The following is a 25858-nucleotide window of genomic DNA, read 5'->3' as shown; positions in this document are numbered from 1 at the left end:
GAGGCTCATTTCTGAAATACAAAACAGACTCAGATATTCATAAAGCGTATTCGTGCCATTTTTGCAAGAAAAAATTGTAATTACGAGATCTCAATTCTCATAATTCCGAGTTTTCCATTCTCGTAATTACAAGAGTTTAGTTCTCGTGATTACGTGATCCCTGTATTGTCCCCTTATTTGTAGTTAACTGATGCGTTATTCAACGGTTACCTTAGTAGCAGACGGCTACCCACGTATGCCGCGTGACTATTGTTGATTGGTTCTTATCGGAAAATTAATGGAGGTTTGGAGTGATCACGCTGTAGTTCCAAAACGATTTTGTCGACATGCTGATATGGCTACTTTAATCGTCTATCAATAAATTAATGAAGCACTATATTGTATTTTTTTTTCTTTTATTTCACCAATGGTTGCCGGCTGGTAGTGCACATTAACCATAATATCAGTATTTAATATCTTCTCGTTATACAGTCCAGTCAATGTAACGAAAAAAGTAGCCATACCTCAAAAATTGCAACATAAATCATTCATGTTGTTTGTGCCCGGGGAAACCAAGAGAAACACTAAAATGAAATGGTATTAAGCTAACATTTGGTGTCGTCGTGTCATTTTTCAATTTTGAATCTATTAAATCATAAATTGTTATCATAACAACCGGCCTTTCACGGGATTTGCTGACAAAATAAACATGTAGCACTGGTGTCAAAAATTCAGATGTAGGTGATATATATATACATATATCTCTTATATATCATTATTAGGCGCCCGATGCTTGCTGTAAATGGTGTCATTGCGGCTTTGGATTTCCTTTGCCAGATGATTTTTGCTCTACTTAGCAATCTCACTAGTTTGGTTGATTCTATTACCGATTGAGTGACAGATTGCATCTTGGCTTTGTTTAATGAGTGGTGGCAGAAACAATGGAGACAGGCAAAATAAAGAAAGTTCCAAACCAATGAGAAATTCATTGTGGATATGGATTTGACAAAGTTGATGCTAAAGTTGATATGATGATATAATATGCTCGGGAGAGAATGCTCTGGAGATATTGTCTGGTGGACAATTAGGGGAAACAACAGATACACTAAGGGACTGGTCATTTTCTTCAGCCTTTGGGCTGTGGATTCATAAGAGGAGGTCACCCTGTTTTTTTACTTTGGCCATTGGGTTAAACATTTTTTCGAAATGCTCAATGCAGGGGGTGTCAGTGTGTTTTGCATTAAGATTTGCATACACTGCATCGTATCAGCCTCATATTGCATCATTCGGTTGCAGTTTTTTGCCGAAAAGTTAAACATAAAGAAATAAAACGTGTTTCTCGAAACAGCCTTTCATAACATATATCAGACGTTAGTGATTGCCTTTGTCAATAACGAATCTGGCTTCTCCTCCTCGAGGGAAGATGACGAATACAACACCGAATTGAGGGGATATATAAGGACAGAGCGACTGATGAAGGCACCTCACTATGGTCCAAAAACGGCGTTATAGGACGAATCATAAGCTTAAGACCGTTTTCTGGGGACGAGTTTATTAAAATTCGCACAATGATGTCAAGTGTTTGATTTTCGTAATGACGAGTTTTTGATTCCTCTAATAACTAGTTTAATTCTCGTAATTATTAGTTTTTATGACTCGTTATTGCGAGTTCTTCTTTCGCGATTACGTGTTTTGAATCTCGTAATTATGAGTTTTAATTCTCTTAACTACGAGTTTTTGTTCTCGTAATTACGAATTTAAATTCTCCTTACCGCGAGGTTTTGATACGAGATTTAATTCCATAATCATTCGCTTTCATTCTCGTTGTCTACACAAATGGCGTAATGAAATTGCCGCTTAACACTGTCTTTTAGGCTTGATCAACATTATTGCGAGACTGTAGTCAGTCTGGAAGCATGATATGGCATGGCCATTACATGAGAATGTTGAAATTGTATTTACTAAAGGTGCATTTACTAGTTGGTTTTGTGTGTTACACTGATACGTTCTTGCATTAAATCTTGGTATACATCGCTTCGACGTATGAAAATTTGAACAATCATGATCGGCAGTTTTGTGGCATCCTTTAAGTAGTTCACATTCCCTGTGAGGGACTGTGGCACCGTAGAGTAAGCAGGAAACGTCCGATAATTTCTGACATTTGCATAGACTTACTATAATCCGGCTTTTAGAGGGGAGGTTCCTGTTTAACACTGTTTAAGAAGTACTTTACGTTTCTAGAAATCCCAAAGTGGAATAAACAGCAACGAATGTAATGCAAGAGAGTGCATGAAAACAGCGGTCGTCAAAATAGCGGATTATGATCTGGAGATCGGATCTTGTCAGTTGAAAGTGCAGGAGGTGGAATTGCATGTGGTGGTGCTGAACCACTAGCAACATGCTGGTCATCAAATTCAAGAATTTGACAGCTCCGTCTTTGAGTCCTTTAGCAGTTTTTGTTCATCTAGATTTCATTATGAATGTTATCGAATGTTAACCTGCAGTTTTCAAATTCAACCTGTAGTGTTGTCAAAGCTGCAGTTGCTTTTTGTCGAATATGGCTGGGAAGCAAAGATAATGTAGTGCATTTATCTGAAAACAATGCACGTGGTATTTTTATCCCAAACGTTTTTGGCGAGATTAACTGGATCCTTGTTAGTAATTTCTTTTTGACAATATCTCTTGCTATTTGTGACAAGTGATTTAATATTATCCTTTTATTTCTTAATTTCTTAATGTATATAACAAAGATCATTGCAGACACAATGCTTGCTGAAATTGTATCTTTCCGAGATACACTTATTTATGTCCAGACACTAGTGTCAGAAAAGTACGCATAGTTTGAGTATGTCTGGCACTTCAAAGCTAGGTACAAACCATTCAAGATATCCTAGGCCAAACAATAATTATATTGTGCTATTCCGATAACATGGTTTTCAAAAATAGGGAAGGTATGGTCTAAACCACTTATGTCTTAAAATAGTTGATTTGGCAGTTTTGCCAAGGCAGCCGAGATTGATTGCATTCATTAAATGAAACAACAAAGAAAAAAAAATGAAATTTTCTGCGAAGGAAAATTACGTTGAAAGGTTCTAAAATATTTTTAAAAATGACTTTTCACTCAAAGTCTCTTGTGAAATTTTACGAAAATGACAATATTACGAGGATAAGTTGTTGCATTCCTACACTCAAAGCAATGGACTTTGTTTATCCTGCGCTATCATTAAGCAGTCTCCTACCTAACAAACGGTCCATCTTTCGACGATATGACACACTTGACACGATGATTCGCATATGGACAAAAAGCTGGCCGAGACTATTACCGAGACGCATGATAATTGACGTGAGATAGAAAAGCTCAACCTATGGCGGTAGTGTCTGTAGTTCAAATCACGGACCTGTGTCTTTGTGGATATCAGTTACGTACAAGGCCGGGCTGGGTAGCCCTGGAGAAACCAAGATGAGATGATCAACAAATCAAATGAGTTTAACAATTGAACATATTGAAATAAAATGTGCAAATTTGGTCAAATTTGTTAAAAATTAATTTCCTTTCCATTTTTCCCCATAATATTTATTGTGCTTGTGACAAGGAAATACGGATTGAAAAACCACCGGCCACATGTGTTAAATTAGGCCGCGTTTTGGCCACATACACTTGTTTCAAATGGCACTGAATTACATAATAAGATCTACTCGGAATATTTTTGGATGACAATGGGCAACTGTTGGGCACGTTAGTCCCATAATTGCAGTAATCCTTTTTCAATAAAATGTTTTCAAAGAAGCAAATGACTCCCGTCTACCTTTGATAGGTTTAAGGTATCTTGAATTGCAAGCAGGATATGTACGAAAGAACGTACGGACATGACCAAGTTGAACAATCTTTGACCACCAATTTTGACAAAATTGGTCATTGCTCCATTGCCTCATTGGGTAGTGGGTTATCGGTAGCTTGTCCTGTTATTCGGTTGTTGGATGAGTAATAAAAAATTGAAGAGAAACATTAAGGGTACTGATTCGCTCGATATATGCTCTATTCATCGCGTTCACTGTAAATAGTACTCAATGTTCATTCATTGATCTATGACGCTTAAGATATTGTCTTCCCGCTCTTTAACCTGAAAGCATGCCGGTCTTCGTTTGGATGCTAATTGCCCACTTTAAGACATGGAAGATTCCTTTATGCATACCCTCTTTCAGTGTCGGAAAATACAGCCGTTACTGGAGCTTGTCACAAGAATAACTTCTTTTCTATGTTCTGCCCATGAATTTACTCCTATTTCCTGGTATTTTATCAATCCACCAATGAAAACGAATATCATAGTCAGTAATCCTGCCATTTCTCTTTTCATTTATAAGACGACAATTGACGACCGAAGCTACTTATTCGTCAATAAAATACACTATACAAACTACATTAAGCTTATATTGATCCAGTTTATCCCCTTAACATTTCTAAACCCGCATACGAGTAAGCTTACTTCTAGAGTTTTAATAATACAAACTGATTCAAAATACAGACTAGCATGTTCATTTTGACATGGAACTTTAATAATGCAATTTTCAGAGTAAACAATGGTCAACCTTTTCTGAATTTCTGAGTTTCATCACTTGTATTTTTAGACTACTACTACTACTACTACTACTACTACTACTACTACTACTACTACTACTACTACTACAACCAAGAAAATATCAATATTCATTTTTTTCACGCTAGCGACGGCGGCTAAATAGTTCAGTCGTAGACTTAGCTGCAAAGTCCTTAATTGTCAGATATTTCGCCATATTCCCCAACCTTCTGTCATGAACTCTCCTCGACCAAGTACTGTTGTAGTGCCCAATAAATACGTCGGCATCTGCAAAGAGAAAGAAATTACAACATGAAATAATTATTTTTTCCCGTGAAGGACAATCATTAACAGGGAATATTCAAGTGCCACGAATACCTGCATTTGCAGAGCGCCATATGTATAACAAATATATTCTATTATTAATTTGAGACGTTCCGTCAACAACTCAATTTCTCTTCTTCTGAAGTGGATTTGCCTTCAATAACTATTTCAGGTCAGAATTTTCAACGGTACTTTTAAAAAAACAGGAATTTTAACGATTTTACTACATATACATAAATATATTCATGTAACTTATCATTATTAAAAGCTTCATGAGACGAGGTGTTTTTGACAAAAATGTAGTTAATGTGAGAGTATATATTTCGTTAAAGGCAATGCAATGAAAAAATGTTCTTCAAAAAGCATTCTTAAGTAAAATGTAAGGTAACATGTACAGTTGTATGCTGAAAACGTTGCCATTGCATTCCATTGTGGAAGACCGATCATCTACTAAGGATTAAAACAACTACTTTTCATGTAGTGTAAAACGTTGTTCGATTTCCATAGTGCTGAGAACATTGAAGTTGTGCTCCCCTTTCATCAAATGACACGCAACACTATCGTCCTAATGTCGGATTAGGAGATTCACACTGGCAACTGGCATTAAAATAACCAACACGCAGTTGAAAGCCATGAATTATCGACACTGTCTACTATCAACTATGGTTCCCCGTCTGAATTTTGCTAAATTCGTAAATATCCTTTCTGTGCATAGATAACACAGGGCAAAGCGGCCATTTCGAATTTCAGATATCTTTAAATCTGTTGGTAACGAAAAAAAGGTATCGCCTGCAACAAATTGATAGATAACTTTGCACAGACTCTTTTGCATAGACTGATCTAATAAAATGCAATGCAATGGTGCATTGAATGGTTGTTCATATTATGCATAGCTCTTATAGGGTAAGCTTAAGTGGTAGAGAATTGATTTACCTAAACATAAGATTTGGCACATGTAAACTTACTTGCGCAGAGGTCTTGTTCAATAAGAGACCATATATAAGGGTCTTTCTTCTCTTCAGCATGTCTGTCATTTGTGATATTTTCAGCAGAAAAGGTATTTGCGACCCCTAGACTCCGAAATACTCGTACGAAGTTCTACAAAACATAAGGGTACATTGTCCTTGAAAACAAAATGCCGATAAAAGTAAACATATTCAAAACAATACCTCTGATCAACGACTCAAGGAGTATGCTATGTACCAAAACGAGAATGTTGATTTTTGCAAAGAGAGCATCTGGATTAGGAAATGTATGAAATAAACTAGCTGTGTTATCATGCTGCAAGAATACATTAAAATTTACATATTATTTGTCCTTCGAAAAGCGTACCAACAATTAATAATGTATTATAGCTACAGCGAAGGAGATAATAGAGAGTCCAGGACCACATCCCATGCCCAGATAGCTACAAATATAATTTTTTATGCAATTTAGTTTACTTAATCTTGTATAAACAAAAATTATTTACCGATGAAGGAATTAAAATGTTTTTTTTATCGTAATTACTGACCAAACACAACAAAATCTTCATCACATTCAAACAATCGTCTCTCAAATATTCCACGACAAGTTGACACACAATTAGAGCTCCGACTCAAGATAAACGTGGAAATATATTTCATGACTAGTCTCTACTGTGAACATACAAAAGGGCAAGCAACGTGTACACACTTAATAAACGAAAAATGGCAGAGCATTGCATTCTAAAATTTATTTGGAAATATTAATTCCATATCTATTTCGAGGGCTACCATGCGTGTGACTCGTCACCAGAGCATGTCTTAATCTTGCCGATAAACTTAATGTATCATCCTCAGGCCAGTAGTTCGTTCTACTCAGTGCTGATGTGGATACATACACAGCGTGTATCAAACCTATTAAGTGAAAATAAATTATATTGAAATAATTTTCATGCAATGCTTATTTCATGGAAAAAGACTTTTCAATAAATGATAGAAATGGGAAAAAAAACTAAGTCTTCCAAAATAAAAATGTGATATGTAATAATTTCAGTTTTGTTTAACAAAAACAAAAAATAATTTTTACTAAAATCTATTCAATTCCTCTGAGAAATACGTGTCCGATTTCAAACATGAAAATGCTGAACGCATTGTGTTAAAATCAAATAAAGGGAGCTTTGGTGAAAACGGTTCACTGAAAATAAAAGGAAAAAGATTTTGCAAATATTTGAAATACTTTCTGAATATATATCAGAATGGATTTGCCGCAAAAAACGACAAAAACGTTACTTTAAATATTTGCTTGTAAAACGAAAAATAAATCACATGGTTCTTATTCTAACGAAATGCAAAGGTTTATTATCGGTAGAACCTCGTAACAGATTTTCAGACTCTTAAACTTCTGCATTGCTTAATTTCAGTGTACTAAAGAAGTGCCAGTATTTAAAAAAGTGACAGATCTGTCATAGGGTACCACTGGCCAGAGTGGGTGTTATCTGTAGTTTCGAAACGGTATAAAATTGTGTCTTTTCGAATGGAAAAATATCTCTGTAACAATAATTTATTTTATGAATTTCAATCCGATTTTAGACAGGGTTTGAAACATGTCTCACTAACATAACGGGTCACATCAAAAACGAACTTTGACGACGGAAGGAATCAGGCCGGCTTTCAGCTGAAGAAAGGGTTGTATATTTACAACACTTGATGCATAAGATAATACATGGTCAATTATCGTCTCATTTGTCTGCAGCCGTACTCATGAAAAATAGTATTCATATATATAATACTTGACGTATATATATTTCTGTTTATAAACTATTTGGTGGTAAAGCCTCTCAGATTTGCTTTCATTATTGTATATTACAACAACAGATTAATTTATCACTTAGCACTAGCAATTTTTTCTCAAATTGTGCTGTAAAACAAAAAAGTAAAAAGCTATATACACAGTGTTCTTGTTAATAAGTCCACAAATGTGTTCGATGAAGTTTGTCGCAGGTTTTGGTGCTTTTACTATTGTTATTTTGTTCCTTTGTTACATGTCAATAGTGCTCATGTATTCTTTTTGACCGCATTTGTAATAGGTATTAGGACTTTCATGTATAAATAGCTTATGATCGTGAGTATTTTATGTTTGCTTTTTTCATCTGTATTGTGTATTTGTATTATGTTTGGAGGTTGACTATTTGTGCAAAACAATTTAATAAAATTATATAAAAATCAACAACATGGCTTACCACTTCTAGGGGCTGTAATATTAAGATCACAGAGTAATTAATAGTTTCATAAGCTCAGTTTCTTGAAAATCAAAAATTACTTTGCTTATAGAGCTAATACAGGGACGGTGGTCATTTTGAAATCGCCTGTCGGTAAATATTTTGCAGTTCCACATTTTGTACGATGATGTACGGTTTTCATTTCTTGAGATTGAAAGGAAAAAGTTTGAAATTTCATTACGGAAAGTATGAATAAAAGTTTAAGCCTTTTATTTCGAAGGGCGTACTACCTAATTTTTCCATATATCACCAATGCTAGATGCACTCATACTCTACGTTTCATGAAATCCTCGTTCACATTATAGCTTATTGTGAGAATGTTAGACGAATCATATGCCAGTCGGCGCCGGTTGATTTTATTTGGCGGGATACACTGAGTTTGAGCATTGGAAGGTGTATTAGTATGCTATTATTTAATATTGCACACTTTTTCTAGAAACTTGAATAAGGTCATCTCCAACGAGATGTTTTGCCCCTCTAAAAAATCCCTACACATCTATGCTCAGTATTGTAGTGTTATAAGTTTTTATACCTCCAACAAACGTCGGACTGTGACATTTAAAATAATCCTATACAATAGTTTACATTAATCTACATTATGGAATACAAAATATTGAGTCAGCATAATAGAATTCAAGAACTTACCGTTGAGATAGGTGGAGTAGCAACGTACACTTGTGTTAAATTGTTGGTTTTCATGAAATTCTGAATAGACTTAGCAATGTTGCGCGTGAGATTCATCATTAGTGTAAGGTCCCGCCTGTAGTATTCACATTTTTTATTATGACCACTGTCAACATGTTCACACATTGCTTTGTATCTGCAAAAATATAATCAAAATCGACAAGTTTGTGTAGAGGATTTTCAAAAATGGTCCAATTTCTGTATGAAGCAATAGTATAACGATTCAATCATTGCACTTTCAGCTTTAAAATATTTCCACAAAGCTAAAGAACTCGACATTATATTTTTCACGTTTCTTCTTAAGAATACACCGCAAGTGTAGGCAATCCTTTCTGGGTGAGACATTACATGAATTCACATTGTTTACGTCATTTTTACGTCATAGTTTACATTATGTTAAACGCATAGTCATATTAACAGCATTGAAATTGACTTTATATTTCCAAAGCTCATAAAGTAAATCGAAATATACGATTTAAGTTTTGAGTATTTAAAATTTCTAAACAATGTTCAGTTTGCCCATAGAAATGTGAGAAAATAGTCTCGTAAACTAATGACAATGTCTGACTGAACTTACCCCACATCCAAAGTAAGGAGAAAAACTAATCATGATTCACCGCATTTAATTCCTGTTATTACAAACCGTTGCAAGATCATTTTACTGTCTGTACACAACTTCAAATTGCTTAGTACGAAATTCTTATTTACTTTTTATTAAAAGCTTATTTACAATTCATTCGGCTTGTTCCTCCAATGAATCGCAAGATATGGCCGTCCCTTCAATACATTTTTACGAATGCTCTCCGCTGCATGCTGTATACCTGGTGACGGTACCAGATGCTCGATGACTTTTTCACCAGTAGTCCGTGCGGAAAGACCTCCAAAGTGTAGGGCCCAAACTCCAACACAGTTCATCGAAGACGCTTCTTCAAGTCGCTCTAAAAGTTGATCGTTTGTTGCCGGTAGCTGTTCGTAATCTGGTAGTGCTACACCGAAAGCAGAACGATAAAGTTCTGCAGAAATTGAATACGCATGCATAACATGCCTTCCTCCTTTAGGAGATGTTAAGAGAGTTTCAACTGTTTTGTTGCAATTTGCGTTGAATTCTTCCAGAGAGATCATATTTACAATTGTCTTCAACTGGTTTATATCAAATGTCTCTTCTAGTGTTCTTGTGTCTCTCGGTTGTTCGTGTGCATGAGCAGCGAACATACGATGTTCATAAAACACGATTGCGTTCACCAAAGAACGATTTTGCGTGACAGCGTATTGCAGAGCAGATTTAAAATGACTGTATTGACAGTTTGGGCCACCGCGTCCTATGGCATTGATATACAGCAGGAGGCGTGTAGATGAATTTGTATTGACCTGCGGACGTAATAAGATACATTGAAAGCAGCCTGTTAAATTCAACTGTAAAAGCAACAGTCCAAACGCTTCTGTATAAGAAAATTTAAAAACCTATCTTCATGTGAATGACGCTATGTATAACAGTGGTATGCAACTATTGGACATTGTTTTTATCTGTGATACTTGTTGCAAGGAAGTAATACATGCTGACTATTGACCACACTGGTTTCACAAATCAGTGGTGCCTGAAAGTAACATGTGCCTTCGGGATGACGCATTACACAAAATAAACCACCGAATTTCATTGAAACTTGTCGGTAAATTTGCTAAATAGATCTTGATCATCTTCCGTGTAGGTAGATAAATTCGTTAGCGCCCAACCTTAAAGGGGAGGAAGAAGAGTTCCGCAGAATAGATACATAGCGAAAACACATTAATAGAGGCTTCGAAACATCAATTACCTTAGATTGCATAACTTCCAATTTTAATTTTGAAGTACTAAAGATAAATTCAAACCGAACGACAAAATTACTGCTTAAAATACTGTTTAGACTTACAGATTTAAAAGCTGTCTGCTGCCACTTCATTGACGTCGATGAGCTTATATTAATTCTTGCGTCTTTTATACCAGAAGTGCTTTTGTTTTCGGTTTTCTCTGGAGTAAGTATCATCTTCGGTCGTGGTAGGTAGCCTATTCCAAAATGATCATCATCAGTATTTATCCAGAACAGCGTAAAAACGCAAATTACAATTGTGGCTGAAAGAATTGCAGCAAAGCCTCTCAGCAGCATGGTCCGATTGATTTTCAAAGATGAGAGGTTGCTGTGGAACACAACTTATGGAGAACGACACAATTATTCTCTAGGTGGAGCATCTGCGATACTCAACCCAAACGCTAGCCATTAACCTTTGCAAAGATTAGATCATGATATTAATATGACAAATGGCTTTATGACAAATGGCTTTAGGCAACCTGGTTGGTATTAATGACGATACCCTATTAAACAATTGCATAAATCTGACAAATGCTAGGCATCCTGTTCCGTATATAACACACACATACATCTCTCTCTCTCTCTCTCTCTCTCTCTCTCTCTCTCTCTCTCTCTCTCTCTCTCTCTCTCCTCTCTCTCTCTCTCTCTCTCTCTCTCTCTCTCTCTCTCTCTCTCTCTCTCTCTCTCGTCCCCGATGTCAGTGATAGCATATTTCGCTTCTTGCTCTTAAAAAGTATTGGCCCGCATTTAGAGTGAGCTGTCACAAGGATTCCTCTAATACGTACGTAACAGCTTGACGTGTTTGCCACAAAACTATATTTTCTGACTTCCGATCGGAATATTAATGGAATTTAAAGAGAAGACATACTAATATTTCAGGCTTAAGTTAACATAAGCAAATCAATATGAAAAATGTTGCACTATTGCGATTAAGAATACCAGACAGGCTCGAATTAAGTATTTTTGCTAACGATGCATAATGCTTTTTGAGTGACAAATTTAAAAAAAAACTAACGATGGAAATGTTAAGAACGACGGAGAAGAGACATGGCTTGCAATACTTCCAAATTAATACATAATTAGTAGCTATTGACGAAGACATATTTCTCACATCTCCAAAACAGGTTCACTGAATAAATTGGACCACAAAAAGAGTCAGGTTTCCTTGTCTAAAGCAAATTATAGGAAAGTATGTTTTTTTGCAAACTATCAGGAAATCGAAAAATGTTATTGAAAGAGTGGCAAAAACACTTCACATTATTCAGATCCAAAGTAGCAAATTCAACTTCCGAAGTGTGTCTAATTTTCAACAGCTTTATTTTTATAGTGTCTTTATTACGAGGAACATGAACGGAATTTTTATACCTAAAAAGAGGAACATGAAGATGCCACGCTACCATTACATACATTTTGACTTTGCCGGCTCATATTCATATTCGCTGCACTAGATTTAGGGAATGTACACGGCTTTGAGTGTACAGACTAGGATTACTGATGTCGCAGATCATTTGCATACACTTGGCGGGATTTTTTTGAATTCTCCTGAAACGATAGTTTATCAAGGGGTAAACACTTCTTGTTACACCCTACGGAGGATTTAGAGCATTTCATTTTTACCTTTTGTCGGAATATTTAATGGCAATTTGTCTTCGCGGATAAAATCGCAGTCCTAGCTGAACACAATTATTCCATAGATGGGATAACCGTAGCAAATCTTCTCCACAGTCTGCCTGACAGTCAGAGAGCGCTCAGTGGAAATACATCTCTGTTTGTCTAAAGTATTGTGAGAGTCGTAGTTATACCCGATTTAGTTGCAACAATGGATGTATGAATCACAGACAACATTTACGAAAATCACTTGGCAACATAGACAGTGCTGGCTGCGTCCGACAATAACCTGCTGCAAGTTTTAAAGCCATGCCAAGTTCACCCGACGCCGGTCATTTAGTGTACAGACGTGACGATGAGTATCTCGACTACGAGCTGACGTCATTGAGGTAAAGTGTACGAAAAATTGTTTTCAACTTGCTTTAATGCAAGAAGCCGTAAGTACCCAGATACCTCGCGGTCAAGAATTGTCTATATTCCAAGTTTTTGATTCCCGTAGGGGAAACAACAGATACACTTAGGGAATGGTCATTTTCTTCAGCCTTTGGGCTGTGGATTCATCAGAGGGGTCATCCTGTTTTTTTACATGGGCCATGGGGTTTACCATTTTTTCGAAATGCTCAATGCGCGGGGGAGGGGGTGGGGTGTGTCAGTGTGTTTTTGAATTAAGACACTGCTCATAATTGCATAAACTGCATCGTATCAGCCTCGAATTGCATCATTCGGTTGCAGTTTTCTGGCAAAAGGCTAAACATAAAGAAATAAAACGTGTTTCTCAAAACAGCCCTTCACAACATATGTCAGACGATAGTGATTGCCTTTGTCAATAACGAATCTGGCTTCTCCTCCTCGAGGGAAGATAAAGATTACAACACCGAATGGAGGGGATATATAATGATAGAGCGACTGATGATGGGACCTCACTTTGGTCCAAAAACACCGTTATAGGACGAATCATAAGCATAAGACTGTTTTCCGGGGACGAGTTTATTATAATTCGAACAATGACGTCGAGTGTTTGATTTTCGTAATGACAAGTTTTTGATTCCCGTAATAACGAGTTTAATTCTCGTAATTACTAGTTTTTATATCTCGTTATTGCGAGTTCTTCTTTCGCAATTAAGTGTTTTGAATCTCGTAATTATGAGTTTTAATTCTCTTAACTACGAGTTTTTGTTCTCGTAATTACGAATTTTGAATTCTCCTTACCGCGAGGTTTTGATACGAGATTTAATTCCGAAAATGAGAATGTTGCAATAGCATTTACTAAAGGTGCATTTACTAGTTCTTTTGTGTGTTACACTGATACGTTCTTGCATTAAATCTGGGTAAACATATCTTCGACGTATGAAAATTTGAACAATCATGATTGGCAGTTTCGTGGCATTTACATAATATTATGTTGTCAAATGATCGTTCAGGGCACACGGTTTAGAACATATCCGTTCTCTCATAAAAACACATTTTTTTCAGTTTATTTTCGACTCGTGTAGTCGCTATATATTCACCGGTCATGATTCAATGACAATTGGCGCCGTAACATGACAAAATTACGGGATTGTGAGACCAAAGACAAGACGTCCTTTGAGTAGTGCACATTCCCTGCGAGGGATTGTGGCACCGTAGAATAACCATGACACGTCCGATATTTTCTGACATTTGCATAGACTTACTATAATCCGGCTTTTAGAGGGGAGGTTCCTGTTTAACACTGTTTAAGAAGTACTTCAAATTTCAAGAAATCCCAAAGTGGAATAAACAGCAACGAATGTAATGCAAGAGAGTGCATGAAAAAGAGCGTTCGTCACAAATAGCTGATTATGATCTGGAGATCTGATGTTGTCAGTTGAGAGTGCAGGAGGTGGAATTGCATGTGGTGGTGCTGAACCACTAGCAACATGATGGTCAACAAATTCTAGAATTTGACAGCTCCGTCTTCGAGTCCTTTAGCAGCTTTGGTTCATCTAGCTTTCATTATGAATGTTATCGAATGTTAACATGCAGTTTTTAAATTCGACCTGTAGTGTTGTCAAAGATGCAGTTGCTTTTTGTCGAAGAGGGCTTGGAAGCAAAGATAATGTAGTACATTTATCTGAAAACAATGTACGTGGTCTTTTTATCCAAAACGTTTTAGTAGTGTCAAGATTAATTGGATCCTTGTTAGTAATTTGTTTTTGGACAACATCTCTTGAAATGCTATTTGTGACAAGTGATTAAATATTTTCCTTTTATTTCTTAATTTCTTAATGTCTATAACAAAGATCATTGCAGACACAATGCTTGCTGAAATTTTATCTTTCCGAGATACACTTATTTATGTCCAGAAACTAGCGCCAGAAAAATACGCATAGCTTGAGTATGTCTGGCACTTCAAAGCTAGGGACAAACCATTCAAGATATCCAAGGCCAAACAATAATTAAATTGTGCTGCTCCGATAACATGGTTTTCAAAAATAAGGAAGGCATGGTAAAAGCCACTTATGTCTTAAAATAGTTGATTTGGCAGTTTTGCCAAGGCAGCCAAGATTGGTTGCATTCATTAAACGAAACAACAAAGAAAAAAATAAAAGTTTCTGCAAAGGAAAACTACGTTAAAAGGTTCGAAAATATTTTTAAAAATGACTTCTCACTCAAAGTCTCTTGTGAAATTTTGTTGGATGAGTAATAAAAAAGTGAAGAGAAAAAGTAAGGGTACTGATTCGCTCGATATATGCTCTACTCATCGCGTTCACTGAAAAAAAGTTCTCAATGTTCATTCATTGATCTATGACGCTTAAGATATTGTCTTCCCTCTCTTTAACCTAAAAGCATGTTGGTCTTCGTTTGGATGCTAATTGCCCACTTTAAGACATGGAAGATTCCTTTATGCATATGCTGTTTCAGTGTCGGTAAATACAGCCGTTACTGGAGCTTGTCACAAGAATAACTTCTTTTCTATGTTCTGCCCATGAATTTACTCCTATTTCCTGGTATTTTATCAATCAACCAATGGAAAACAATATCAGAGTCAGTAAACCTGCCATTTCTCTTTTCATTTATAAGACGACAATTGACGACCGAATCTAGTTATTCATCAACAAAATACATTATACAAACTACATTAAGCTGATATTGATCCTGTTTATTCCCTTGAAATTTCTAAACCTGCGTACGAGTAAGCTTACTTCTAGAATTTTAATAATGCAAACTGATTCAAAACACAGACTTGCTTGTTCATTTTGACATGGACCTTTAATAATGCAATTTGCAGAGTAAACAATGGTCAACCTTTTCTGAATTTCTGAGTTTCATCACTTGTGTTTTTAGACTACTACTACTACTACTACTACTACTACTACTACTACTACTACTACTACTACTACTACTACTACTATTGAAACCAATAAAATATCAATTTTCATTCCTTTCACGCTAGCGACGGCGGCTAAAAAGTTCAGTCGTAGACTTAGCTGCAAAGTCCTTAATTGTCAGATATTTCGCCATATTCCCCAACCTTCTGTCATGAACTCTCCTCGACCAAGTACTGTTGTAGTGCCCAATAAATACGTCGGCATCTGCAAAGAGAAAAAAAAATACAACATGAAATAATTATTCTTTTCCTGTGAAGGAGAATCATTAACAGGGAATATTCAAGTGCCACGAATATCTGCATTTGCAGAGCGCCATATGTAAAACAAAAATATAAGTAATTTGAGACGTTCCGTCAACAACTCAATTTCTCTTCTTCTGAAGTGGCTTTGCCTTCAATAACTATTTCAGGTCAGAATATTCAACGGTACTTTTGAGAAAACAGGCATTTTAACGATTTTACTTTAATATAAAATCTATATTTCATGTAAATTATCATTATTAAATGCTTCATGAGAAGAGGTGTTTGTGACAAAAATGTAGTTAATGTGAGAGTATATATTTCGTTATAGGGAATGAAAAAAATGTTCTTCAAAAAGCATTCTTAAGTTAAATGTAAGGTAACATGTACAGTTGTATGCTGAAAACGTTGCCATTGCATTCCATTGTGGAAGACCGATCATCTACTAAGGATTAAAACAACTACTTTTCATGTAGTGTAAAACGTTGTCAATAATGATTTCCATAGTGCTGAGAACATTGAAGTAAATTATGTAAATTATCATTATTAAATGCTTCATGAGAAGAGGTGTTTGTGACAAAAATGTAGTTAATGTGAGAGTATATATTTCGTTATAGGGAATGAAAAAAATGTTCTTCAAAAAGCATTCTTAAGTTAAATGTAAGGTAACATGTACAGTTGTATGCTGAAAACGTTGCCATTGCATTCCATTGTGGAAGACCGATCATCTACTAAGGATTAAAACAACTACTTTTCATGTAGTGTAAAACGTTGTCAATAATGATTTCCATAGTGCTGAGAACATTGAAGTTGTGCTCCCCTTTCATCAAATGAAACGCAACACTATCGTCCTAATGTCGGATTAGTAGATTCACACTGGCAACTGACATTAAAAATAACTAATACTCGCACTTGAAAGCCATGAATTATGGACACTGTCTACTATCAACTATGGTTCCCCGTTTGGATTTTGCAAAACTCGTAAATGTCGTTTCTGTACATGGATAACACAGGGCAAAGCGGCTATTTTGAATTTCAGATATCTTTAAATCTGGTAGATTGGTAACGAAAAAAGGAAGGTATCGCCTGCAACAAATTGATAGATTACTTTGCACAGACTCTTTTGCGTAGACTGACCTAAAAATGCGATGGTGCATCGAACGGTTGTTCATAGAATAGGTAAGCTTAAGTGGTAGAGAATTGTTTTACCTAAACATAAGATTTGGCACATGTAAACTTACTTGCGCAGAGGTCTTGTTCAATAAGAGACCATATATAAGGGTCGTTCTTCTCTTCAGCATGTCTGTCATTTGTAATATTTTCAGCAGAAAAGGTATTTGCGACCCCTAGACTCCGAAGTACTCGCACGAAGTTCTACAAAACATAAGGGTACATTATCCTTGACAACAAATTGCCGATAAAAGTAAACATATGATCAACGACTCATGGAGTGTGCTATGTACTAAAATGAGAATGTTGATTTTTGCAAAGAGAGCATCTGGAATTGGAAATGTATGAAATAAACTAGCTGTTTTATCATGCAGCAAGAATACATTTACATGTTTATTTGTCCTTAATGTCGAGAAAAGCGTACCAAACAATTAATGAAATATTATAGCTACAGGGCAGGAGTCAATAGAGAGTCCAGTACCACATCCCCTGCCCAATAGCTTTTGATCGTGAGTATTTTATTTTCGCTTTTTTATCTCAATTTGTATAATTTGGGGGGGGTTGACTGTTTGTGCAAAACAATTTTATAAAAATATATAAAATCAACAACATGGTTCACCACTTCTGAGGGCTGTAATATTAAGATCATAGAGTTACTGTAATTAATAGTTTCTTAAGCTCAATTTCTTGAAAATCAAAAATTCATGTTGCCCATAGAGTTAACACAGGGACGGTGGTCATTTTGAAATAGCCTGTCGGTAAATATTTTACAGTTTATTTTTTACGATGATGTACGCTTTTCATTCTTGAGAGTGAAAGGAAAAAGTTTGAAGTTTGATTACGAAAGTTTGGAATAAAAGTTTAAGCCTTTTATTTCGAGGGGCGTACTACCTAATTTTTCCATTTATCACAAATGATAGATACACTCATACTCTACGTTTAGTGAAATCCTGTTCACATTATAGCTTATTGTGAGAATGTTAGACGATCCCTATGCCAGGCGTCGCCGGTTGATTTTGTCTGGCGGGATACACTGAGTTTGAGCATTGGAAGGTTCATTACTATGCTATTATTTAAAGCCCCAATAGCTGCGTATGTTTAAGAAACCGATGTCAAAATATCCTTAGTTTACCAAGAGTTTTCTTTGAATAAGACCCATTAGAGACTAAAAAAGTGTATAACGCTGCCATGACTGTCAAAAGTGGCATGTAAATTCAAAGGTTTTAACGTCATTTTAGATTTCCCGCCATTTTCAAAAACTAATCATATGACAGAGGAAATAAAGATTAAAACAACAAAATGTTGGCCATCGTGTAATGTGCATTCAAGTAAAAGGGATCATGCTTGTTTCTGGTATGATCACGATGTGTACGTGCAGGAAATACTCGTTTTATATTTTCCCGTTGGGGCGCCATTATATTGGTGCGGAACCCGTCTATAATTTAACCTGTTAAAATGCGTTGGCATGATCAAAATAAGCGAGCTGTGATACTTCAATACAAGTCCTTCAGTTCACACATTTACACAAACTAACTTTGGTTTGGAAATAAAATCATGAAAATAATGCATAAAATAAGCACATATTGGGGCTTTAATACTGCACACTTTGTAGAAACTTGAATAGGGTCATCTCCAACAAATTGTTTTGCCCCTCTCAGAAACTCCCTGCAAATCTATACTCAGTATTGTGGTGTTATAAGTTTTCATACCTCCAACAAACAACGGACAGTGACATTTAAAATAATCCTATACAATTGCTTACATTACTCTACATTATGGAATACAAAATAATGAGTCAGCATAATAGATTTCAAGAACTTACCGTTGAGATAGGTGGAGTAGCAACGTACACCTGCGTTAAATTGTTGGTTTTTATGAAATTCTGAATAGAGTTAGCAATGTTGCGCGTTAGATTCATCATTAGTCCAAGGTCCCGCCTGTAGTATTCACATTTTTTATTATCGCCATTGTCGACATGTTCACACATTGCTTTGTATCTGCAAAAAAATAATCAAAATCGACAAGCTTTGTGTAGAGAATTTTAAAAAATGGTCAAATTTCTGTATGAAGCAATAGCATAACGATAAAATCATTGCAATGCCAGCTTTAAAATATTTCCACAAAGCTAAAGTACTTGACATTACATATTGTTCACGTTTCTTTTTTAGAATAGACCGCAAGTGTAGGCAATCGTCTCTGGGCGAGACATTACATGACTTTGCATCGTATACGTCATGTTTACATCATAGTTTACGTTATGTTAAACGCATATAGTCATATTAACAGTATTGAAATTGGCTTAATATTTCCTAAGCTCATTAATTAAATCGAAATATACAATTGAGCTTTGAAAGTTTTCAAATCATGGTTTAGTTTGCTCATAGGAATGTGAGAAAATAGTCTCATAAACTAATGAAAATGTCTGACTAAACCTATCCTACATCCAAAATAAGGAGGGAAACTAATTATAATTCACCGCATTTAATTCCAATTCGTGCTATTATAAACCGTTGCAAGATCATTTTACTGTCTGTACACAACTTCAAATTGCTTAGTACGAAATTCTTATTTACTATTTATTAAAAGCTTATTTACAGTTCATTCGGTTTGTTCCTCCAATGAATTGCAAGGTATGGCCGTCCCTTCAATACATTTTTACGAATGCTCTCCGCTGCATGCTGTATACCTGGTGACGGTACCAGATGCTCGATGACTTTTTCACCAGTAGTCCTTGCGGAAAGACCTCCAAATTGTAGGGCCCAAACTCCAACACAGTTCATCGAAGACGCTGCTTCAAGTTGCTCTAAAAGTTGATCATTTGTTGCCGGTAGCTGTTCGTAATCTGGTAGTGCTACACCGAAAGCAGAACGATAAAGTTCTGCAGAAATTGAATACGCATGCATAACATGCCTTCCTCCTTTAGGAGATGTTAAGAGAGTTTCAACTGTTTTGTTGCAATTTGCGTTGAATTCTTCCAGAGAGATCATATTTACAATTGTCTTCAACTGGTTGATATCAAATGTCTCTTCTAGTGTTCTTGTGTCTCTCGCTTGTTCATGTGCTTGCGCAGCGAACATACGATGTTCATAAAACACAATTGCGTTCACTAAAGAACGATTTTGCGTGACAGCGTATTGCACAGCAGATCTAAAATGACCGTACTGACAGTTTGGGCCACCGCGTCCTATGGCATTGATATACAGCAGAAAGCGTGTAGATGAATTTGTATTGACCTGCGGACGTAATAAGATACATTGAAAGTAGCCTGTTAAATTTAACTATAAAAGCAACAGTCCAAACGCTTCTGTATAAGACAAATGTAAAAACCTGTCTTCATGTTAATGACGCTAATATAAGTACATTATAACGGTGATACGGTGATAACATACTGTGTTACATGTTTAACAACCGCTGATATTGTTGACAAATGAGTTTTTTTCCAGACTGAAATTCCAATTTTCAACAATAACAATGCTAAATATACACATATGAACTGAGTTGATTACCTTAAATGCTGAATATTCATTATGCCTTGAGAAGTAGAACAAGAAACTGCAATACATACACAAAATAAAACTAATACGAAACTGCCAATAGTTACAGCTAATGGAGCTTTAAATATGCCGGAACTGATTTCTGTCAGAATCAGTACAAACACTTCTGTATACTTTCTGAGGGCTTGTTCAGGGATGTGCATATAGCTGTATCAGCCCTGAGGAACTACAGAGACTACCAGCTATTACAAAGATATCCCAAGTACAGCATAGTTAGAAAAATAAATATGACAGCTACATTTCACATTCATGTGCCTAGTGTGTCAACAGTCCAGTACGATAGTTTTGCAAATAGTACATGCAACTAGGGTTTGAAAAACTCTGCTTGACCCTCTGCTTCTCAGTCAGCCAGCAATGTATACAGTTCTGTTTTGGGGAAATTCCAACATAGCTGGTACATGAATGTGTGCATAGCCACAACGGCACTGTGGATTACAGTAAGACTAGTACAGGGAGGTAAGTATCTATGTGTCCAAGGTGAAAAAAGGGCTGAAAATTTCAACAGGGCTGGTCTGTGGATGCGTTCATCACTGTGCCACAAATGCTAAACACAGGCCCTGGTATAGGGAGGTGAAAAGCACTTTCGGTACATGTATATAGTGCTTGGCACATTACATGCCTACAGCACACATCCCCATGCTAGAGCTCTGTACAAATTATGGCTGTTTTACCAGGAGCTAATCTTGTACCTAAAATTTTTAAGTTTTGCATCTTTTTATTCCAGGATGCAGGAAAATTCAGATTGCCAGGCACAGATGCAAAGTTGCCCTGCTTATTGGTGTGCTAGTCTAGGAAGGAACAAGCAGTCTGTGTCGTTTCTTGAAGGTGTTACATTCTGTAGCATGGAAAGAGACAATGTTGTGCTACGTCTGCTTAGTTATCTGGGGTTTCAAACTTTGATTACATCAGATGTGTGAAAGGAACATTTCAATTTGTAGAGACTTCTAGCGATCAGCCTAAACTGGGATGCGAGGTAAATGGCCTGGTAATTATGAGTAGTCTGTAGTGTGCAGGGGTTTCCCAGTGAAACTGCTGGAATTTGGCATCAGATGCAAGAGTTAAATGTTATACCATAAAATTATGTTATCAATGTGATTTTACAAGTAGCATTCAAAAGAATGTCATTTTTAGTGAGTATACCCTTGTAAATATAAGATTTGATTATTTTGCAACAATTACTGTTTCGTTTCTTGTCAAATTGCAATAAATTTTAGTCTGAGATTAATTGTAATACTTTGTTTTTGTTGTTTTTTTTATGTAGTCTGCAGGATTTCTAACTACTACAGCTGTTGTCTGTGTTTCAGATGTGGTACAATCCTACTTAGTGTGGCTTCATCACATAGAGGACCCAATAGGCTATTCCATTTGATAATATCCTACCCTGTATCTGCAAAATTTGATGAAATCCAATTTGAATTCGAAAGATGGTCAGAAATAATTATTCAACCCCCCCCCCCTCCCCCATGATTCATATTGAACTGGTTTGTGAGGAAGCCATACAATAGCCCTGGAGTGGCATGCCTGCAAGCCAGCTGATAATGGCTTGTTGGTAAACCAGAGGAATTCTCAAAGTGGCTTACCTGTAAACCAGAATTAGTCAAAAAATTGGTCTGTCAGTAAGCCACATTGCACTAATATTGGCTCATCTTCAAACCAGATGGAACCAGAATTGGCTTACTGTTGAGCCAGAGAAGTGTGATATGGGTTTGTAAATAAGCCACTGTTCAGCATTCTCTGGTATATCAGCAAGCCATGTTCATATGATGGTGGAATTGCCTGTAAACCATTGTTCAGTAGAGACTGGCTTGCTGGCAAACTTAAGTGATCTATGCTTGGCCTGTATATATGTCACATCAAAAACAAAACTGGCATGCACAGAAACCAGACTTGGCATGCCAGAAAGCCAAAAATAAGCCAAAATTCACAACTCGAAGCAATCCGTTTACTGACAAACAAGCCGGTTTATTTTTGGCCTGAATGTAGCTTGCCGGCAAACCAGAAACATTTGCAGTGTAAGATTACCTAGATTGTATGGCTTCAAAACTTAATTTCGAAGTAGTAAAAATAAAGCAATAAAAGAGGCAGTCATATCACTATATAAAACCAAACGACAAAAGTACTGCTTAAAACATTGTTTACACTTACAGATTTAAAAGGTGTCTGCTGCCACTTCATTCGAGTAGATGAGCTCACATTAATTCTTGTGTCTTTTATACCATAGGTGTTTTTGTTTTCGGTTTTCTCTGGAGTCAGTGTCATCTTCGGTCGTGGTAGGTAGCCTATTCCAAAATGATCATAATCAATATTTATCCAGAACAACGTAAAAACGCAAATTACAATTGAGGCTGAAGAATTGCAACAAAGCCTCTTAGCAGCATGGTCCGAGTGATTTTCAAAGAAGAGAGGTTGCTGTTGAACACAAAGAAATATGGAGAACGATACAATCATTCGTTGTAGGTGGAGCATCTGCGATACCTGACCAAAACGCTACCCTTTAACCTTTGCAAAGATTTGATCAGGATACAAATATGACATATAGCTTTAGGCAACCTGTTCCGTATTAATGAGACAGCCTATTAAACCTTTGCATAAATCTGGCAAATGTTGTAATATTTAATTTTTCGTGTCCTTTTATCAATACAAAAGGACTATTGTTCACATAGATTGCAGAATAGTGTAAGTGAATGCATCATTCAGCTACATGATCTGGAATCTGAAAAAGATCACAGCCTTCATCTTCCTCACTGTCATGCGCACACATTTATCAATGTTTTCCACCACGGGGGAGGGGGGGAATATAGGACTAACAGGAGAATTTGACTTTTTTTGCCATGTCAAACCCCCACTTTCGGACCATAAAATGATGTCAAACACCCAGGGGGCCGGCGAATACAGGTTCACTCACTGACTACGTGTGGGTGATGAAAGTGAGACAGTTTGTCTCTCATGACAGTCTATGGGAGATGATGTTCTCTACATGGCTATGTAAAATTGTTCACTACACCAGGGCATGTGATATTGTGATTTGGAAATTGTTGGCGGCCTGAAAATCATTTCTAAAATTAGCAAACGCTAGTGGTAGAGGAGTTAGTGAATACCTTAGTACCCTGAAAACGGTCATGAGTAAGGGGAGTGTATGAATAATTTTTTATGCAAACATTGATCACTACGTCTTTTTTAATTGTAATGTAAAACAGAAGGAAGAAAATACTTGGTATGTACTTTGATATGACGTATGGCTTACTTTCAAATTTTTTCAAAAAATAAATAGGCTTAAATGTAGCCTCTGTTGCATTCATGAAGAAACAGGTGAAGTTATACTTTAAATTTAAAGGACAAGTATCGTAACTTTTTTCTCGATTATAGAAATTGCAGACAACATGAATGGCACACGTCGCCACTCGCGGAAATGAATGCATATTTTCTGATTGAAAAGTTTTGACTGAGCGATTGCTAGGTCTCATCGCCTTTTAAAATGATTCTGAAAAGTTTGACAGACATTCTATACTGCTGAAAACGATCGCGACACGATCAGTTAATGATACCGTAAAATCTTAAAAGACGTAATTTTTTGCGATATTTAGGCGTACAGCCCAGGATGACGGTGAGTTTTGCTTGCCTAACGTAAAACGGTACCGGTATACATCGAAACAATTTGAAGCCCTACTCTCGGCCTCTGAGAGTATACACGACGGATCGTGCAACTCGAAAAAACTGTTAATGATAAGGCCGCTCTGTTTTATAAAATCAAGAATCAAACGGTCAAGAATCAAACGTAGCGAAACGTGAACTTGACTGTCGACTGCAGGTAGCACTATTGGGCTGTCGTGTAACATCTTATCCTTGTATTGGGTGTAGTTCAAAACCATCGAGGTAAAAAAATACCACCATGTTCAAAACCAAATATGTTTAGGCAACAGTACTGTACTCGTAGTAGGTTTTTGTCCTAAACTCTTCTGTGAACCGTTTATGTTTTGGACGCGTCAATTGAATATCAAAGCAAAGAAAACGGAGTCAGTTTAATAAAATGAAGGGCTGCATTATGTACATTTGTGTAATTGTAAATTCCGAACACTTGAAGTGTGGAATTAGTGAAGTGATACCGGGTGTTGTTATCATATGACACAGAAATGCTAAAATTACCAGGGTTACACTCACTAGACATTATTATAATATTGTATTGCATTGTTGCACCAAAATAAATCCATTCCATTGCTAGAATTTGCATGCACGGACGTAATTCATACTGATCTGAATGTAATCAGCTGCACCGTGCTATGCGCCTCGATCGGAGGGATTAGACTCCGTAAATGTAAAACGTCGAAAGACAAAATAATTACTATGTTGCGACATTCTCACCCCCTCCCCGTCTGGCGTACCATGGATCGAATTCTCCACTACCAGGACACGAAGTGCGATCAATATCCCCTGTTGCCCCGCACTCCAACGGTGGAAAACATTGATAGGTGCATGAAATTCAAGTCTGAATCATATGATACAAAGTTAGTCATTATCTGCATCTGTTACAGGTCTTGACGGATAAATTTTCATAATCTATTCCAAATTCCAGTCGGTCATACGGACCGACATGTTGCTAAAAACTTTCGGCTCGACGAGAAATCTGTCGGTCTCGGACCGTCGGACCGACGTTAATTTCGCACACTGTATGTGTGTTATGTCTGTGTCCCTCTCTCCCCTCTGTCTGTCCTCTCTCCCTCATCCTTGATGTCAGTAATAGCATATTTGGCTTCTTGCGAGTAAACAGTATTCTGCCCGCATTCATAGTGAACTGTCACAAGGATTCTCCTAATACGAAACAGCTTGAACGTATTTGCCACATAACTATATTTTATGGATCGGAACATTAATTGGATTTAAAGGGATTTATATCGACATACTGATATTTCAGGCTTAAGTTAAAATAAGCAAATCAATATAAAAAAAATGTTTCACTGTTGCGATTAAGAATTCCAGACAGGCTCTCAATTAGTATGTTTGTTAAGGGTGCATAAGCTTAATGCCTTTTGAGTGCCAAATTTGAAACAGTAAACAGTATCGTGCCCTCATTCATAGTGAACTGTTACAAGGATTCCGCTAATACGAAACAGCTTGAACGTATTTGCTACATAACTATATTTTATGGATAGGAATATTAATTGGATTTAAAGTGATTTATATCGACATACTGATATTTCAGGCTTAAGTTAAAATAAGCAAAATAAAAAAAAATGTTTCACTGTTGCGATTAAGAATTCCAGACAGGCTCTCAATTAGTATGTTTGTTAAGGGTG

General features: G+C 36.5%; 2 protein-coding genes across 2 annotated transcripts; both read right to left on the bottom strand.

The window, feature by feature from the left end:
- Nucleotides 1-4511: 4511 nt before the first annotated feature.
- LOC139115881 (uncharacterized) lies at nt 4512-11023 on the bottom strand. The gene is made up of 5 exons (XM_070678286.1): nt 10710-11023; nt 9533-10170; nt 8764-8938; nt 5843-5975; nt 4512-4841 (listed from the first exon to the last, which is right to left on the bottom strand). The coding sequence occupies exons 1-5, from the start codon at nt 10941-10943 to the stop codon at nt 4699-4701; spliced, it is 1323 nt and encodes a 440-aa protein (XP_070534387.1). The 5' UTR covers nt 10944-11023; the 3' UTR covers nt 4512-4698.
- Nucleotides 11024-15463: 4440 nt separating this feature from the next.
- LOC139115880 (uncharacterized) lies at nt 15464-25013 on the bottom strand. Its single transcript, XM_070678285.1, has 6 exons — nt 24947-25013; nt 22713-22846; nt 19609-20246; nt 18836-19010; nt 17085-17217; nt 15464-15808 (listed from the first exon to the last, which is right to left on the bottom strand). The coding sequence occupies exons 2-6, from the start codon at nt 22824-22826 to the stop codon at nt 15666-15668; spliced, it is 1203 nt and encodes a 400-aa protein (XP_070534386.1). The 5' UTR covers nt 22827-22846; nt 24947-25013; the 3' UTR covers nt 15464-15665.
- Between the last annotated feature and the right edge of the window lie 845 nt (nt 25014-25858).

The sequence above is a fragment of the Ptychodera flava genome, chromosome 17, assembly GCF_041260155.1.
Source record: "Ptychodera flava strain L36383 chromosome 17, AS_Pfla_20210202, whole genome shotgun sequence".
In the NCBI taxonomy this organism is placed as follows: Eukaryota; Metazoa; Hemichordata; class Enteropneusta; family Ptychoderidae; genus Ptychodera; species Ptychodera flava.
The sequence above is the reverse complement of the archived record's forward strand: the minus strand, read 5'-3'. Positions and strand labels throughout refer to the sequence as shown.